We start from the raw sequence: 18,602 nt of genomic DNA, 5'->3' as shown, positions 1-18,602 counted from the left end.
AATTATTATGTAAAAGACATATTAATTTTATTTTCTATATTTTTATAGCATATCTATATTAAATATCTTTCCCTTTGAAGAAAAAGCAATAAAAACATAAAGATCATGTGTGTGGAAGAGTACTGCCTTTCACAATCAACTTGTCCTTACATTTTAACTACACTTCTATTTTCTGTCATTCTAGAAATAATTCTGATCATGAATGGCAACCTGAATTGTTAGGCAAAGCTGGTCATCACCAGGCACAGGGTATACCTTGGATGCCTTTTCATAAATAGCCATCCCATGTTGTAACCAAGTAGCTGGCTTGGTACTATATGTTAGGAACATATAGTAGACCACTGTGAAGTTTTGAGACAGGCTGTGTTTAGTCCATTATTTTACTTCCAAGAAATAGTCAACCCATACATGTTTCAATGTGCTCAGCTTATCAGAGTTGCTTGAGGGCTTCATTTATTTCCACTGTGTGGATTTTTTTCTTTTTGGAGACAGAGTCTCATTTTGTCGCCCTTGGTAGAGTGCTGTGGCGTCATAGCTCATAGCAACCTCAAACTCTTAGGCTCAAGTGATTCTCTTGCCTCAGCCTCCCAAGTGGCTGGCACTATAGGTACCCATGACAGTGCTCAATTATTTTTTTAGAGACCAGGTCTTGGCTTTTGCTCTGGCTCAGGCTGGTCTTGAACCTGTGAGCTCAGGTAATCTACCTGCCCCAGCATTTATGTGGATTTTATGTTTCTTGATTTTTATGTATCTCAAAACTTTTGTAATGACCTATGTAAAAGAATTTCATTAAAGGGAATCAGGGCTCTCCGGAAAAATGACTGATCTCAAGCCTGGAGCATAAAATATACAAGATAAGCCTGATCAGCTTGTCATTCCCAAAGCAAGATTGCCTAGGTTATGTGAAAAGGACTCATGGACCAGCTTGAAGTAGCTCTCACTTTCTAGGCAAGGGACAATTTGAGTATTAAAAAATTAACAACTATAGAGAAATCAAATACATTAAATCATAAGTTTATAATGATTTTTATAAAAAATAACATTCACTGATTACCTGTAGATACGTTTATGAGTGAGGTTATTATGAAAACTGCTTACAAAGAAAGATCAAGCATTTATCCTAACTTTCTTATATATTGATGAGAGAAGTTCTTCCTTATAAAATAATTCTAGATAACAAACAGAATTATAGTATCACCACTTTGTAACCCTAATGAAACAACGGATGTGTGTTATCAACAGCTGCTAAAACCATCACATGAAAAGTGGGGAATTTTAAAAGGATAAATCTCAATGACTCCAATTGAGAAATCTTACATTCCAAAAAGGCAGATAACTCCAAAAGAAAATGAAAAAAAAAAAAAACAAAAAAACAACAAACCAAACTTGCATTGGATTAAACCCTCTCAATATAAATAACAATTTACAGGAAATACAGGGAACAGAAGAACATTTTATTTTTATTTATTTTTTTGAGACAGAGCCTCAAGCTGTCCCATTGGGTAGAGTGCCGTGGCATGGCAGCTCACAGCAACCTCCAACTCCTGGGCTCAAGCGAGTCTACTGCCTCAGCCTCCCAAGCAGCTGGGACCACAGGTGCCTGCCACAATGCCCGGCCATTTTTTGGTTGCAGCCGTCATTGTTGCCTGGTGGGCCCGGGCTGGACTCAAACCCGCCACCTCAGGTGCACATGGCTGGCCCCCCAGCCGCCCGGGCCATAGGCACCAAGCCTAATAACTCCATCTTATTCTCACTCTATGTACTTTCACAACAACATTTGTCTTGAAAGACACCAGACAGGTCAGAACTGTGTAACTAGCTAGTGTGCAGGGCTGGTTCGAATGTTTGGCTTATGGGGAGCTGGCGTTGAGTTCCACCCTATGGTAAATCTCTTTAAAAAAAATGATACAGATAGAAAATTGACAAAACAAGAACAAGCAGCAATGACCACTGCAATAAACGCTATTTCTGAGAAGAGATGGAATCAAACAATGTGAATATTCATACACCACAAAGTACAAAAATATACACCAATACCGGAGTTGCTCACAAGACTATAATCCACAAAAATTTTCTCTCATTAATCTTAAATTTGGAAAGGACAATTATCTTTTACTATCTGCTCAACTGGAGCCCACAGAGAGGAAAACTGGGAGTCTGATTGGTAGGCTGAGCTGTTTGGGGTTCCACATTTTTTTTACATGGCTTTGTGGCTTTGAGGTCCTGCTGACTATGTTATTGTAGGAGTGAGGGGAAATTTGTCCTTTACGCCCTGGAAATTCACTGAAAGACCAACCATAATTAAGGCAGATTAATAAGAGAAATGTATATTTTCAAGTACCATGCACATGGGGAGAATCACAGAGTGATTACTCAGCATCTCAGTGATGGTCAGATATCTTTTTTTTTTTTTGAGACAGAGCCTCAAGCTGTCCCCCTGGGCAGAGTGCCGTGGCATCACAGCTCACAGCAACCTCCATCTCCTGGGCTCAAGCGAGTCTCCTGCCTCAGCCTCCCAAGTAGCTGGGACCACAGGGGCCCGCATAACACCCAGCTATTTTTTGGTTGCAGCCATCATTGTTATTTGGCAGGCCCGGGCTGAATTCGAACCCGCCACCTTAGGTGTATGTGGCTGGTGCCTTAGCCACTTAAGCCACAGGTGCTGAGCTTCAACTTGTTTTTTTAAATGAAAAACAGATTTATTTATTTGAGACAGAGTTTTACTATGTCGCCCTCAGTAGAGTGCCATAAGTGTCACAGCTCATAGCCATCTCCAACTCTTGGGCTTAAGTGATTCTCTTGCCTTAGCCTCTCAAGTAGCTGGAATTACAGGTGCCCACCATAATGCCCAGCTGTTTTTTTGTTGTTGCAGTTGTTGTTTAGCAGGCATTTTTTTGTTGCAGTTGTCATTGTTTAGCAGGCCTGGGCCAGGTTCGAACCCACCTGCTTCAGTGTATGTGGCTGGCACCCTAACCACTGAGTGAAAGGTGCTAAGCCGAAAAACTGAGATTTAAAGAGATGAACTACCCTAATTTCCAAGAGTTTTTTTGTTTTGTTTTGTATTTTGAGACAGTCTCACTATGTCGCCCTTGGTAGAGTGCTAGGCCATCACAGCTCACAGCAACCTCAAACTCTTGGGCTTAAGTGATTCTCTTTTCTCAGCCTCCCAAGTAACTAGGACTATAGGTGCCTGCCACAAAGCCCAGCTATTTTTCTGTTGCAGTTGTCATTGTTGCTTAGTTAGCCCAGGTGCATGGGGCCGGCACTGTAACCACTGAGCTATGGGTGCCAAGCCCCAAGAGAGTTATTTTTATGAAATCATTTTGCCTCTTTTTAATCATTTTTTAAATATGTTATGATGTTAAATACTATTTTAAACTATGTTATACATATAGCTTACTTGTTGAAAGAACCATATACACAAAAATCACAAATGTATTAATTTGAGAAACATTTACTAAGCCCCTACTATATGTCAAGCACTATGCAAGGCATTCTTTTTTCCAAAATAACCTATTATAGTTTTCCACATAACTGTGTATTAGGGAGATATATTAAGAATTACCTCTAGGGTTAAGAGTGATGTTCTATTAAGAAAGTTCCTCCGGCAATATGTGATTTCAGAACGATATCCTCCTTCTTGCCGTGCTTTCTTCCATCTAGATAAATAAAATGTTAATAGATAAACAAAGGTCACCATGTTTCCTTTCCAAATTCTCTTTCAGAGACAATAACCAAAATAAAATTTAATTAAATTATAATCATTTAAAAAGAGGAGAGGTCTTTCTTCTTGTAGCAGCTACCAATTGTGTACAACAGTTTCAACTGCAGTAGATATTTTTTCTGTTTATGTATAACAATAAATTATTAAGTTCCTTCAAATATGAGATAATATACATATTTTAATACCAATTATATGATTCTTAAATTTTAGGCTTATAAAACATAAATCCCTAAAATAATTATACCTGACAGATGAAATAACTAAAAATAAATTTAAATCTTAGATGCATAATTAAAAAAAATTTTTTTAAAGTAAATAACCTCAGGTCACTGGCTTATTGATTAACACTTAGACTATTTCTTTACCCCAGATATGCATTGTAGATTGTCAGATGGTCTGAATCTGCCATGGCCAAAGCTGATTTCGCAAGATCTGCTTCATCTTTTCGACCAATCGGTGTTGTAAAAGGTGACTTCTCTGTCATAACTGCAGCTAGTGTTGCCTATCCATAAATAACCAAACAATTTATCACTAAAGAGATATACAAAGCAGTTAATTTATAAAAGAAAGCACTTTATAAATCACACTTAAGTTGCCTGTTCCTTATTTTCAGTGCATTTATCATGTCCTACCAGAGCTAACTTAGATTTATTTTCATTTTACTTATTTATTTTTTTGAGACAGAGTCTCACTATGTTGCCCTCAGTAGAGTGCTGTGACATCACAGCTCAGACCAACCTCAAACTCTTGGGCTTAAGTGATTCTCTTGCCTCAGCCTCCCAAGTAGCTGGGACTACGGGTGCCCATCACAATGCCTGGCTATTTTTTTTTTTTTTTGCAGTTGTCATTGTTGTTTTAGCTGGCCCAGGCTGGGTTTGAACCTGCCAGCCTCGGTGTATCTAGCTGGTGCCCTACCCATTGGGCAACAGTGCCACCTACTTATTTATTTTTTAAGAGACAGGATCTTGCTGTGTTGCCCAGGCTAAAGTACAGTGGCATCATCATAGCTAACTACAGCTCAAATGGCTGGACTCACACTACTTTCATTTTAAATAGCTACTTTTAGTTTCATTTTATGGAATTTAAAAAATATATCACTTTATTTTTATGCCACTTATGTGAGGTAAGAAGGTAATATCACCAGAATCAGAGAAAAAACTAAACACTTGTGTAAGGAATTTATAGTCCGCTATACTGTTAGAGGTAATCTTAGTCAATTATCTTGACTCTTAGATTGTTGAATTTCTATTGTCTGCAATGCTCTTTAAAAATAATTTGGACTACTAGATTTATTGGTTTTTTTTTTTTTTTTTTTTTTGGAGACAGTCTCACTATGTCCCCCTTGGTAGAGTGCCATGGCGTCACAGCTCACAGCAACCTCAAACTCTTGGGCTTAAATGATTCTCTTGCCACAGCCTCACATGTAGCAACCCATTTATTGTTAAAGATTTTCAGATAAACTGTTGTGGTTGTGGAAGAGGTTTTTTTAAAATTTGGATACAATTCTGGTGAGTATCTATTTCTATCACTAAAGAAAAAGACCAGTGTAATAAGTAATATTCTCTCCATTCTATTTTTAAACACATCAATTTGTAATCCCAGAAAAGGTCACATATTGACCTACAGTCAATAGGGAAAGGGGGAATGAATGGCACAGCCCATGTATGTATTCAGAGATTCAGACAGATGCACAGAGTTTGTTAATTATTTCATTAAAAAATTCTCAGCAAGCATTTAGGCCATCTGGGTTTTAATGTTAGTATAGGTATTCTATTTATTAAACAAACAAACAAACAAAAACTTTTAAGTTAAAACTTAAACATTGTTTCCTAATTTAATAATTTCCTAGGCAAATGATATTTAAAGCGAAGAGGCAACAACCTCTTTTAACTTACCACTGGGTCAAGGCAGCCAAACACAGCACCAAAAATAAGCATCTTGCCAATCTTGACATTCACAGGTAAAGCTGCAAGGTGTTGGCCCAATGGAGTCAGTTTAGGCTCATTTAGTTCACAAGCTCCAATTTTTCGGAGTAAATTCATTGCATTGCTGATTACTTGAAGCTGAGGAGGATCTAAGGCTTTGGAGAGGAAATCTTCAGGAGAGCCAAGATTACACTTCTGCAGGTTAAAAAAGAATGATAAAATTGGTATATGATCATAAATAATTAATATTGACCAAAGAGAGGATACTGGAACTAAATCTGAGTTCAGTTAAATTTTAAACAAAGAGGATACATGTGTGAACAGGACTATCCTATTATTTGTCTTATAGTGGAAGGGGGAGAGGGACAGAAAGTATATGTGTGTTTGAGTGTGTGGAGGATAAAGATGAGATCTTATGGCTCAGAGGCTGTAGCTCTGTGATTAGGGCAGTGGCCACATGCATGGGGCTGGTGGGTTTGAACTTGGCCAGGGCCTGCTAGACAACAAAACCAAAAAAACTGCTGGGTGTTGTGGTGGGTGCTTATAGTCCCAGCTCCTGGGAGGCTGAGGCAAGAGAATCACTTAAGTCCTAGAGTTTGAGGTTGCTATGAGCTGTGATGCTACAGCATTCTACTGAGGGCAACATAGTGAGACTCGGTCTCAAAAAGAAAAAAAAAAGATGAGATCTTGCAATCCACATTTTGTTTCTTCATTTCTGATTATGATCTTCAAAAATCTAAGAAATGAAGGGTTTTATGTATCTTTTTTTTTCTTTTAGAGAGTCTTATTTTGTTGCCCTCGGTAGAGTGCTGTGGCATCACAGCTCATAGCAACCTCCAGCTCTTGGGCTTAGGCGATTCTCTTGCCTTAGCCTCCCGAGTAGCTAGGACTACAGGCGCCCGCCACAACGCCTGGCTATTTTTTGTTGCAGTTTGGCCTGGGCTGGGTTTGAACCTGCCACCCTTGGTATATGGGGCCAGTACCCTACTCACTGAGCCACAGGCCCCGCCTAGTTTTATGTGTCTTTCAGTCTAGAAAGACCTTGGTTTACATCAGGGTTTCTTAATCTCAGCACTATTGATATTTAGAGCTGGATAATTCTTTGTTTAGGGAGCTGTCCTATGCACTGTACAATGTTTAGCAACATCCCTGAAATCTACTTACTAATATCAGTAGCCTCTTCCCCATGCCCAGTTATGACAACCAAAAATATCTCCATTGTCAAATGTCCCCTGGCAGGCAATACTGCTCCCACTTGAGAATTATTGGTTTAGGCTATGAGGCTATATATATTCTATCTATAAAGTATAAGTATCTATGGCAAAATCAAAACATACTAGATTTACTTACAAAAAGATGGAAGGTAAAATACAAAAGGAAGGAAGAGTAAAATATTTGAAAATGTAAAGCAATATGAGATAAGTTTAGATCTTTGTTTTTTTCCTAGAAAGAAATGAAGCACAAAATTCATTCATGCTTCTCCCTGTGATTACCATAATATGAAGGCATAATTCCTCCAAAGGTACGCGCAAAATTTCAGGAACGGAATAGTCCATAAAGCCTTCAAATCTGAAAAATCAAATAACAAACATACATCACTAGATTATTAGACATGTCACACAGTACTGATTTATGGGTTTAAAATTTCCAACACTATGCCGTACCTTTCTCTTGTGTACATTCGGAAGCAGAAGCCATCTCTGACTCTCCCAGCTCTACCCTGGCGCTGCAAAGCACTGGCTTTACTGACGAAAGTCTCAACCAAAGAACTCATCTGACTGCTTTCATGGTACCTAAAGAAATGTTTTAGGGGAGGAAATGTAGATAACTGACTTTAAGTCAAAACTGGAAAAAGGTAGGAATATTTGCCTCTTAAAATTAATTTGAACATAGGCTTAAAAAAGTTCATTATTATAATGGACCAACATTTCTCAAATCATGTTTCATATTTAAATAATTTACCAAACATTGCATATTAAACCTCATACTACCAAATTAAAAGGTGTGGCACAAGGAAAAAACTTCCCTTTTCTCAAACTAATCTGACCATGGAATCTTTTTTATTTTAGCGGGAATATTAATTATGCAATGAAAATTCTTTGAAATAGTTTGAGAAATGCTACTGTTTAAGGTACCTTTCACAAGATACAGTTAAATCCTGAATACATTTCCTCTAAAGGTACTTACTGTGTGCAAATCAAAGAATCAAGAATTTATTTTCTATTCAATACTCTTTTTCAAATATTGCCAGAGTTTCCTAATATTTGGGACAGTGTATACAAGTTATAATAAACTACTAAAGGTGGTCTCCTCATAAAGTAGTAATCTTTTTGTTGAAGATTTAATTATAGTTACTTATTATGTTTTAGTTACTGCACTAGGCACTTTCAGCTATGAAATTTTCATTTTCCCCATTTACATATGAGGAAACTGATGATTAGAGAGGTTATATTACTTGCTGAAGAGATTTAAATCCAGCTCTAACTCCAAAACCCATATTCTTTTTTCATAATCCCACAAATAATGCTTTCCCTTAAATCATTTTACAAACAAAAAAGTATCTATAAAAATTTATGTTCTGAAATTTTTCTTAGAATTTTTAAAAGTATTATAGCAGTACATTGTGAAAACCCATGATGTAAAATTCTCTTAGACATTTACTCTTAGATATTTTTACAGTTTCCTACAGTGTTTCTCTAAGGCTTTTTGCATTGGGCAGAATTAGGCGATTTGGGATTTTTCCTGTATATTATCATTCTGCGATTTCTTCTAAGAATTCAAGGGACTCAAACTCCTTCCAGGTTAAAATATTTTGACTTGGGAAATTCAAACTTACTTATTTTCTTTTGTTCTTCCAGTATCAATTACAAATACAACATCTGGAATAGTGATACCCGTCTCTGCAATATTTGTTGCTAAAACAATCTGAAAATAAACAAAAAACTAAAACATTTAGGCAACTTTCAGCAATATACCATCATTTAAATTTCTTTAGTTTGAGCTGATGGATTTAAAGGAGAATTCCAATCTTTATTCACAAAAATTTACAATCTATTTGCTTTCATTAGTTTAATCAGCTCAGCTTGCTAAGAAAAGTTACAGATTTTAATTCTAACAAAAATATCATTCCCCTAATTCCAGTCAGTCATCTTAAAAATGACAGTAGAATGGGAAATTAGGTCAGAGAATGGAGATAGCTTAGAACAACTCTTCACAATTATTTGGGAAAAAAATAGCATATTAATGAGAAGAACTAAGCTGCTGTCCTGGCTGTGTTACTAGCTTTGTGACCTAGGGCAAGTCATGTTACCTCTCTGGGCCTCAGTTACCTCAACTGTAAATTGGGAGGGAGAAACAGATCATTTCTTAGGTCTAGCACTAAAATTCTTAACAATGATGGCTGAACAGTGCAATCTTCTGCATTATTTTCTGTTGAATTCTTGGAGATAAAATATTTAGGAAATTCTAGATCAAAACCAATACATATTATTCTATTTCATCTGTATTTCAATATTGAATGATTGCTTTTCTTGTTCATTTATCCCAGAAAATGGAACCCAAATTATTTTTTTTTTTTTTTTTTTGAGACAGAGCCTCAAGCTATCCCCCTGGGCAGAGTGCCGTGGCATTACAGCTCACAGCAACCTCCCACTCCTGGGCTCAAGCGAGTCTCCTGCCTCCGCCTCCCAAGTAGCTAGGACCACAGGCGCCCGCCACAACGCCCGGCTATTTTTTTGGTTGCAGCCGTCATTGTTGTTTGGCGGGTCCGGGCTGGGGATTCGAACCTGCCACCTTAGGTGTACGTGGCTGGCGCCTTAGCCCGTTGAGCTATAGGCGCCGAGCCGAACCCAAATTATTAATAGCTGGATGGGACCTATGTGATCATTCATCAGTAGCAGTCAAATCTTATTATTAAGCAATGGAACTCTTTAAATTTTTTTTTTTTTCTGAGACAGTCTCATTCAGCTGCCCTGGGGTTGAATGCTATGGTGTCATAGCTCACAGCAACTTCAAACTCTTAGGCTCAAGCAATCCTCTTGCCTCAGCCTCCCAAGTAGTTGGGACTACAAGGGCCTGCCACATCTCCTGGCTAGTTTTTCTATTTTTAGTAGAGACAGGGACCACTTTGCCCAGGTGATCCACCCACCTCAGTCTCCCAGAGTTCTAGTGCCTGTCCTTAAATAAAATGCTATAGGGAAGCCCACATGTCATAGATCAGAGTATTGCCTCAAAAACCATGGAGTTCTTAGAACAGTTAGAAAGCCATCAATTTAATCCAATCCTTTCTGAGAAAAGAGAGGTTGAGTGGGTGCCAAAGGCTACACAGGTGGCAGCAGTTTAGAGACAAAAGCCTTGGCCTTCTGCATTACAGTCAGGTTCTCTTCAGATGCTCTGTGTTCCCCACTGTGCTATTTTTTCTCCGTCTGAGAGAGGGGTGGAAATCTAAAAACTCTTAGATTGGGAGGCCAATGCAAGAGGATCATTTGAGGTCAAGAGTTTGAGACCAGCCCAGGAAACACAGTGGACCCTGTCTTTACAAACAAACAGAAAAATTAGCCAGGTGAGGTTGTGCATACCAGCTACTTGAGGGGCTGAGGCAGGAGAACCACTTGAAGCCCAAGAATTCAAGGCTGTAAGGAACTATGGATCATGCCACTGTCCCTCAGCCTGGGAGACAATGTAAGATCCTGTCTCAAAAAAAGAGTAAAATTTGAGAAACTCTTTGCATCTCTTCATTCAGAATCCTGAACAGAGGACACAATGAAAACGCAGAGATTTTTTTATTCTACCTAGTGGTCTATGTATCAAAAAATCAGGGATAAACAGTGTAGGGAGCACAATCCACCCAGGATTTAAATAGTTTCTGACATCCAATCTCCTTCATGATGCCTTCTTGGAAAAACAGTAGTCACTTACTAGTTTTTTTTTTTTTTTTTTTGGAGACAGAGTCACACTTTGTTGCCTTTGGTAGAGTGCCATGGTGTTTTAACTCACAGCAACCTTAAATTCTTGGGCTCAAGTGATTCTCTTGCCTCAGCCTCCTGAGTAGCTGGGAATATCGGTGTCTGCCACAACAGCTGGCTAATTTTAGAGACAGGGTCTCACTCTTGCTCAGGCTGGTCTCCAACTCCTGAGCTCAAGCATTCCACCCACCTCAGGCTCCCAGAGTGCTAGGATTACAGCCACTGTGCCTGGCCTGTGACTTATTATTTTTGCAACATCCACACCATGTTTTAACCACTCCCCTGCCAAAAGTCTTATCCGTTAAATAGCACATAATGCACATGTTCAAATTGTTTAAATTTTAATATTGGGTTTACTTATTAGGTTAAACTGCTTGGAGTCTGCCATGTATTATAAGGCACTTAATATTGACAATGCACTTTCATGATAAAAAGTCATAAGGCTTTCATGAAATACTGTCTGGTGATCACATGTAAATTTGCTGTACTGAATTTTACCTTCCTGACTCCTGGAGGAGGGAGTGTGAATGCTGCAGCTTGATCTTGGGTTGAAAGAATAGAATGCAGAGCTATCACTTTATATCTGAAAGTTAAAATCATAGTTCTTAGCAAGAGTTTCTCTTTAGAAGACACTGCAAAGAATAACAAAATTTATTTGCATATAGAAAGCAATTTAAAATTATTTTATTATGAAAAATTTAAACATAAAACTTCAAAGAATGATACAATGAAACCCCATATACAACTGTCACAGAATAAAAACTTTAATATGAATAAATTATATGAAATGTAGGTTTAAATAAATGTTCTAATGTTCAAGTGATAACCATTATAGTAGTAATAAAGTATATCAACACAGACATAGTAAAAGAGCTGATTCAATATGTATGAATGATAAACCTCAATCTTATTGGGGTTTTCCATAATTCACTCGTCATCTTACTCGTAATCACAGGATTCCCTCTACATATCACATTAAGAAAATGTGGACAAATACAGATGGAGTACCTAAAAATTTTTAGTAGATAGAATGCTAAAATAGAAATGTTAAAATGAAAACTTGTTTCACAACGGATATTTTAACTAAAAGTAAAAAGACTGAAAACTCTCACCAAGAGTTTTAATGTACTAAGCAAGTGTTTTTCTTTTTTTTTTTTCTTTTGACCTGTGTCTTGACACATAAGCAAATGTTTTTCTATTTTAAAACAGGCAAAGCCTGTAGCTCAGTCAGCAGGGCGCCAGCCACGTACATCGAGGGTGGTGGGTTCGAACCCGACCTGGCCAGCTAAAAAATAACAACAATGCAACTGCGACAAAAAAATAGCCGGGTATTGTTGTGGGCCTCTGTAGTCCCAGCTACTTGGGAGGCTGAGGCAAGAGAATCACTTAAGCCCAGGAGTTTGAGGTTGCTGTGAGCTGTGACACCATAGCATTCTACCCAGGGCAACATAGTGAAACTCTGTATCAAAAAAAAAAAAAAAAAACTACCAAGAATAAAGTGAAGATGTGTAGTTACCGTTCAGAATAAAATCTTCTATCATTTGACAGGAGATCATATAGCTGTTGGATATGAGCAAGACCTGGTAAAAAGATCAGTACTGCTCCTTCAATATTTCTGAATTGGGGACTTTTATCTGAAATTTAAAAAAAGATAAATAAGATAAGGAATAGCATATTATAAAATATTACTAAAATATCTCCTATTAGTAGAAATGTTTTATCAAACATTTATAAACAAATGGAGACAAGTTAGAACTAAAAAGATACCTAAATACGCAAGAAGTTCCAAAATGAGATCCAGGTTGATTTTATGAGGATTCATGTAGAGAATAGCATGCTGAGTGCGGTCGCTGTACTTCTGGTACAATGGATTTAAATCAGCATTTGCTCCAGTCTGAACTGGGATGTACTCCTAAAAGAAACCCAACCAGAGGGAGCTGAACAAACATTAATTATTTTTATAAGACAAAGAAGGAAAAAAGGAAGTATTCATTCAACTCTATATTTTTCTCATTGTCACACATTATTTTGTTAAAACACAGGAAGAGTATAATATTTAAAAGTGGAAAAAGTTTCAGCAAATTTCATCTCTCTCCTATAATTTAATTTCATCTAGCCTTTAAGGATAGCAAAACCTTTTTATCTTGGCATGTACATACTAAAAGAAGACAAATGCAATCATGTATGCATCTTTCTGTATCAACTAAAAAGCAGTGAGGCCAAGAAAGGTCATGGGTACAGTGGCTCATGGGAAGTTAAGGCAGGAAGATTGCTTGAGCCCAGGAGTTTGAGGTTGCAGTGAGCTATGATGACACCACTGCACTCTAGCCTGGGTGACAGAAGGAGACCTGTCTCAAAAAATGAGGTCAGAGAGGTCATAATAACTTTAATTAGTAGTTTATACTTACCTCATTTTTTCTACATTCTACTTTGGCTACTGAATTCCAGACATTTTTTTAAATAACTATACATTTCTGAAGTCTTTCTTTAGTTCATAATTTATATTTCTGATGTTTTCATGAAAAGTTTAGTTTTTGCTTTCTTATCAACTTAATTAAAAGATAAAGTAACTTTATCTCTTTTCATCAGATTAGATATATGTATAAAATACCATAGATATAATGAAAATGCTGTATCTAGTACCAATGGCTAAAATGCAAGAGAATGTAGCTTTTGTGCTACTTCTAGACAAATAATTTAGACTACAGGCAGTCTGTGGGTTGCAAACGAGACAGGTTCTCTAGATTTGTTAAAAAGTTGAATTTGTATGTAAGCTGAAATAGGTACATTTACCTATTACCTGTAATAGGATCCATTCCTAAGTGTGAGTTGTATATCAGTCAGATGTTTGTAAGTCAGGGACTTACTGTAAAAACCCCTCTGTTCATAAGTGTGGGTTGTATTTAAACTGGTTGTTTTTAACTTGGGGACTGTCCGTAATTCCCTAAGAACTATGCTTGCCCTAGACAGCTTTGCTATAGAGCTAAGAGACAAAGGCTGCTAAGAAAACCAAAGATAAGGATCTAGGGTTTACGCCTGGCCCATCCTGACCACTAAGGTGTTGAGAGAAAGCTTCTATATATATGCTCCTTGACAACTGATTACTCGTATGAAATTTTTATAAGAAGTTGCTTCTTGGCTCAGTGCCTACAGCTCAGCGGGTAGGGAGCCAGCCACATACACTGCAGTTGGCGGGTTCAAATCCAGCCCAGGCCTGCCAAACAACCATGACAACTACAACCCAAAAATAGCCAGGCATTGTGGTGGGCACCTATAGTCCTAGCTACTTGGGAGGCTGAGGCAAGAGAATCGCTTGAGTCCAAGAGTTTGAGGTTGCTGTGACGCCATGGCACTCTACCCAGGGTGACAGCTTGAGACTCTGCATCAAAAATAATTAAAAAAAAAGTTTCTTACTTATATGGTCCTTGATTTCATATGTATATCTAAATGGTCCAGAATAGCATAAAAAGACGGTTAAAATACCACAAATCAAAGACTATAGTCTATGAAATGAAGATTAAAGAAATGACCTTTTAATATTTACTCAAACTCTTTTTTTTTTATTGAGACAGAGTCTCACTTTGTCACCCTCAGTAGAGTGTCACGACGTCACAGCTCGTAGCAACTTCTAACTCTTGGGCTTAAGCGATTCTCTTGCCTCAGCCTCCCAAGTAGCTGGGACTATAGGCTCCCACCACAATACCCGGCTATTTTTTTGTTGCAGTTGTCATTGTTGTTTAGCAGGCCCAGGCCAGGTTCAAACCTGCATGCCTTGGTGTACATGGCTGGGGCCCTACCCACTGAGCGACAGGCACCATCTGCTCAAACTCTTATCTGTTCCTCTTCTACCAAATTATATGTCAATTCACTGAATTAGCCACATGATTTTAACTCTTGGGGCATAACTCTAGTGCCAGGTTATGCCCTGGATATCGAGTATCTTTCAGAATGTTTTCTTTTTACCTGATACTTTCTTATTCCCCCTGCTTTGCTTGTAACATTAACGGTTATTTCTTCTTCCTCCTCCAGAAATTTCTGACAATATTCTGAGTCTTTCTCCAGCACAAAGCCTGTTTCTTCTATTATATCTTCAAGATGAAAAACCTATATAAAGTAAGGGATATAAGTGAGTGAACTCAAATTCATTTTAGTAAGTATCATTTTAAAGACAACAAGGGGAATAAATGCTCAGTTAGAATATCATGAAAAAATTACTTTTCAGTATCATTTGTGAATGATGAACTTGGTTGATACAAAGAGTTGTCTCTAGTCTCAGGGCAAATTACATTATGGTGCAGAGTTTTTTTTTTTTTTTTTTTATGTGACAATAGTTAAGAGTAGACTCTGTCACTTGACCTAAAAAGGTAAGCATCAAGAATAAAATATGCAGAAAGGAAGCTTCGAAGACAAACCAAATTTTTGAGGGGTGGAGTTCTTTATTGCCAGTAGTCATTTTTTTTTGAAATTTCAAATTAATATGAGGGAACAAATGTCTAGGTTACATTGTTTTCAATTCTAAGGTAAAGTTCAAGTTGTAGTTGAGCCCCTCACTCAGGGGTTGTGCTGAACACTTTCACACTGTGCACATCAGGTGAGATCCTGCCAATTGCCACCCCCCCCATCCCTCTTGCTAGACTATATTTGTGTTTTATCTTTCGTTGCAAGGTAGCCACTCTTTATCTGGACATAATGGTGATGTAAAATTAAGTTTTCTATTCTGTAGTCTTCAGGTCTGTCTTTCATCAGAACCCTCCTTTTGGCTGAGCATGGTGGCTCATGCCTATAATCCTAGCACTCTGGGAAGCTGAGGCAGGTAGACTGCTTGAGCTCAGGAATTGGAGACCCGCCTAAGCAATAGTGAGACTCTGGTTACTAAAAATAGAAAAAACTAGCCAAGTGTCATGACAGGCACCTGTACTCCCAGCTACTTCAGAGGCTGAGACAAGAGGACTGCTTGAGCTCAAGACTTTGAGGTTGCTGTGAGCTATGATGAACCCATGGGCACTCTACCCAGGCAACAGAGTGAGACTCTTGTCTCCACCAAAAAAAAGAAAAAAAAAAGAAAAAACTCTCCACTCCTTCCTTCCTAGCCCTCAGGCAGAGTAGCACCAGCCCTGATTCTTAAGGCCATCTCCAGGTCCTCTGGTGACTCACTGTAATTAGGATTAGTTCTGAGCTCAGACTATAAGGGCCCATCTTCTGGGGAAAACATTCTGACAGGAATGCAGTTTCTGCTTACACACACGAGAAAGAAAACTTACCTCAACAGGATAACTTCTTCCTGAAATTCTGAGAATAGGGCAGTGTGCGAAGTATGTAGAAAATTTTTCACTGTCTACAGTGGCACTCATTAGAATCAAGTGTAGATCAGAACGTTTCTGTAAAATTTCCTTCAAGATAATTAGTAGGAAGTCTGACTGAACACTTCTTTCATGAACCTAGTATAAAGGAAATAAGAAAACTAATCATATGTTGTATAAAGTCTAGTAAGATGCTTAAACAACCACTCAAATCTACTCAAAGTTAATCAATATTTAAGTATAGTCAGTACATGTTCAGGGAAGGAATCTGTATGTTTCAAATCGGGCAGATCTTCAAAATTAAAAATAAAGTCATTCTCTAATATTGAAGCTACTGAAAATCAGCATATAATGCACATGATTAGCCAAGACAATAGGACTCTATCCCAGGAGATGGTTGCAAATCAAATCAGATGTAGCTTACCAGCTATATCCGGGATGTATATCCCGAATTTCACTTAGAAGCAAGGATGACCCTTAAATCTCTGCCACTAATATAAAACTGTATTGTCACTATTACCAAAAGGTAGATGGTTTATCCACTATGTAAAAAAAGGGAAGCTGACTATTAGGAATATAACAGGGTCCCCATTACTCTCCAGGGAAAAAGGCTTTATGTTCTTCTAACACATGTATTTTAGGGAAGAGCACTGTAAAAATGCTATAGGGCACAGGTAAGTTATCAGAATGTAACAAAGATTTGCTAAATATACAAAAATCTATTTTTCAACTTTCTGTACTCTTACTTATTTCTAACCCATCTTAATTCATAGCAGATTTAAGAAGGGAGGCAGTAGTGGTTAAGTGTTCTGGCTCTGGAATCAACTGCTTGGGTCCAGTTCTTGGCTTGGCTGCTTATAGGATGACTTAGAGAAAGTTATTCAAATATCTCTACATCTATCTCTTCTCTCTCTTTATAAAAATAAAATAATGCAAACTTCATAGAGTTGTGACAATCAAATGAGATAATACCCTTAGAACAGAGATTAACAAATAATAATTACTCAACATTATGTTAAATGTTGGAGACCAAGACCAAGTTCTTGTCATTTCAGAGTTTTTAGTGCAGTATGAAGATACTATACAGGATGGTTTGAAATTATATATGAAGGGTAGCTAATCAAGATGGTCAGGAAGGTTACTAAGACAAATTGCCACTGATGCCAACTGAAGGATGAATTTGAAAAGAAAAAAAGGAAGAGGAAGAAAAAGGATAAGAAAGGAAGGAAAAAGCGTTTATGTCGGGATACAGTGTGTATAAAAACAAGGTAGAAAAAGGGGTAATAATTTTAGAGAATGGGATGACCAAGGGGTAAGAGATAAAGCTAGAGAGGCACTTGTTAAATTGCTATGTAAACCATATTAAGGAATGCAGACTTTACCCTAAGGCAGCTGATTCTCAACCTGTGGGTCACAATCCCCTTTGTAACAACGGAAATACACCCTGTATATCAGATATTTACATTACAATTCATAAGAGTAGCAAAATCACAGTTATGAAGTACCAACAAAAGTAATTTTATGGTTGGGGGTCACCACAACACGAGGAACTGAGGGTCCCAGCATTAGGAAGGTTGAGAACCACTGCCCTAAGGGCAGCGATTGAAGAATTGTAAAGCAGGGGAATCATGTGATCTGAATTTTCTGGTTACACTGTGGAGAATGTGATGGAGGTGAGCAAAGGAGAAAGCAAAAAATTTAATTCAGTACAGGCTTTTGTAGTAAGTAAAGAGATAATGGTGGTCTCTGCAAGGAAAACATCAGCAACTATGGAAAAAATGAATGAATTTGAGAAAGGCAGAATAAAAGGACTAGATAATTGGCTATAGGGAATGTGGGAGAAAGGAAAAGTATTGGACTTTTTCTTTCTTTCTTTCTTTATTTTTTTGAGACAGAGTCTCACTACGTTGCCCTCAGTTGAGTACCATTACATCACAGCTCACAGCAACCTTAAACTCTTGGGCTCAAGCGATTCTCTTGCCTCAGCCTCTCAAGTAGTTGGGACTACAGGTGCCCACCACAGCGCCTGGCTCTTTTTTTGTTGCAGTTGTCATTGTTGTTTACCTGGCCTGGGCCGGGTTTGAACCTGCCACCCTTGGTGTATGCAGCTAGTGCCATAACCACTGTGCCACAGGCACTGAGCCAGTATTGGACATTTTTAATATAGTAGTCTGATCAGGTGATTGTGGCGATCATTCACTGAGATTCACAAAGGAGGAGGTGGCTAAAGTTATAAAAAACTAGGCAGGGAGGGGAGATGTTGAGTTTTGGAAATGCTGACTTTGAAGTTGCTGAAACTGAAGGAATCTAAAAGGTAGTTAGTTGAATATTCATCTCTGAAGCTCAGGAATCTCCTGATAGATGACACTGATTTGGAAAATCTCATCAAATATTTAGTAATTTGTACAGATAAGAATTTTTAAAAAGAAGAAAAAAACCCGTATCATATGACTGCTCCTAAGTCCAGAAAGAGCATTGTCCTTAAGCATCTTTGTAAAGAGAGCGCTGTATGATGTTAATGAACCCTGCTCCCAAATCTGTGATATATTTACCATAATGAATTCTGCTGAGCTTTTTTTTTTTTGAGACAGAGTTGCATTATGTCAACCTCAGTAGAGTGCTGTGCTGTCACAGCTCATAGCAAACTCTTGGGATTAAGCAATTGTCTTGCCTCAGCCTCCCAAGTAGC

The 18,602-nt window shown here is 37.9% G+C and overlaps 1 protein-coding gene across 1 annotated transcript in view; it reads right to left on the bottom strand.

Moving 5' to 3' along the window:
• The window catches only part of DHX29 (DExH-box helicase 29), a 55,534-nt gene that overhangs the window by 9,268 nt on the left and 27,664 nt on the right, over window positions 1-18,602 (bottom strand). Inside the window, exons 13-23 of the mRNA XM_003782762.3 lie at window positions 15,875-16,051; window positions 14,577-14,717; window positions 12,381-12,525; window positions 12,130-12,247; window positions 11,112-11,196; window positions 8,486-8,574; window positions 7,314-7,442; window positions 7,143-7,218; window positions 5,620-5,844; window positions 4,090-4,226; window positions 3,566-3,659 (exon numbers count right to left, since the gene is read on the bottom strand). Coding sequence (XP_003782810.1) covers window positions 3,566-3,659; window positions 4,090-4,226; window positions 5,620-5,844; window positions 7,143-7,218; window positions 7,314-7,442; window positions 8,486-8,574; window positions 11,112-11,196; window positions 12,130-12,247; window positions 12,381-12,525; window positions 14,577-14,717; window positions 15,875-16,051 — 1,416 coding nt within the window. The remainder of the gene's footprint in view (window positions 1-3,565; window positions 3,660-4,089; window positions 4,227-5,619; window positions 5,845-7,142; window positions 7,219-7,313; window positions 7,443-8,485; window positions 8,575-11,111; window positions 11,197-12,129; window positions 12,248-12,380; window positions 12,526-14,576; window positions 14,718-15,874; window positions 16,052-18,602) is intronic.

The sequence above is a fragment of the Otolemur garnettii genome, unplaced genomic scaffold (assembly GCF_000181295.1).
Source record: "Otolemur garnettii isolate 467f Iridium unplaced genomic scaffold, OtoGar3 scaffold00005, whole genome shotgun sequence".
NCBI lineage: Eukaryota > Metazoa > Chordata > Mammalia > Primates > Galagidae > Otolemur > Otolemur garnettii.
This window is presented reverse-complemented; position numbering and strand designations above follow the sequence as displayed.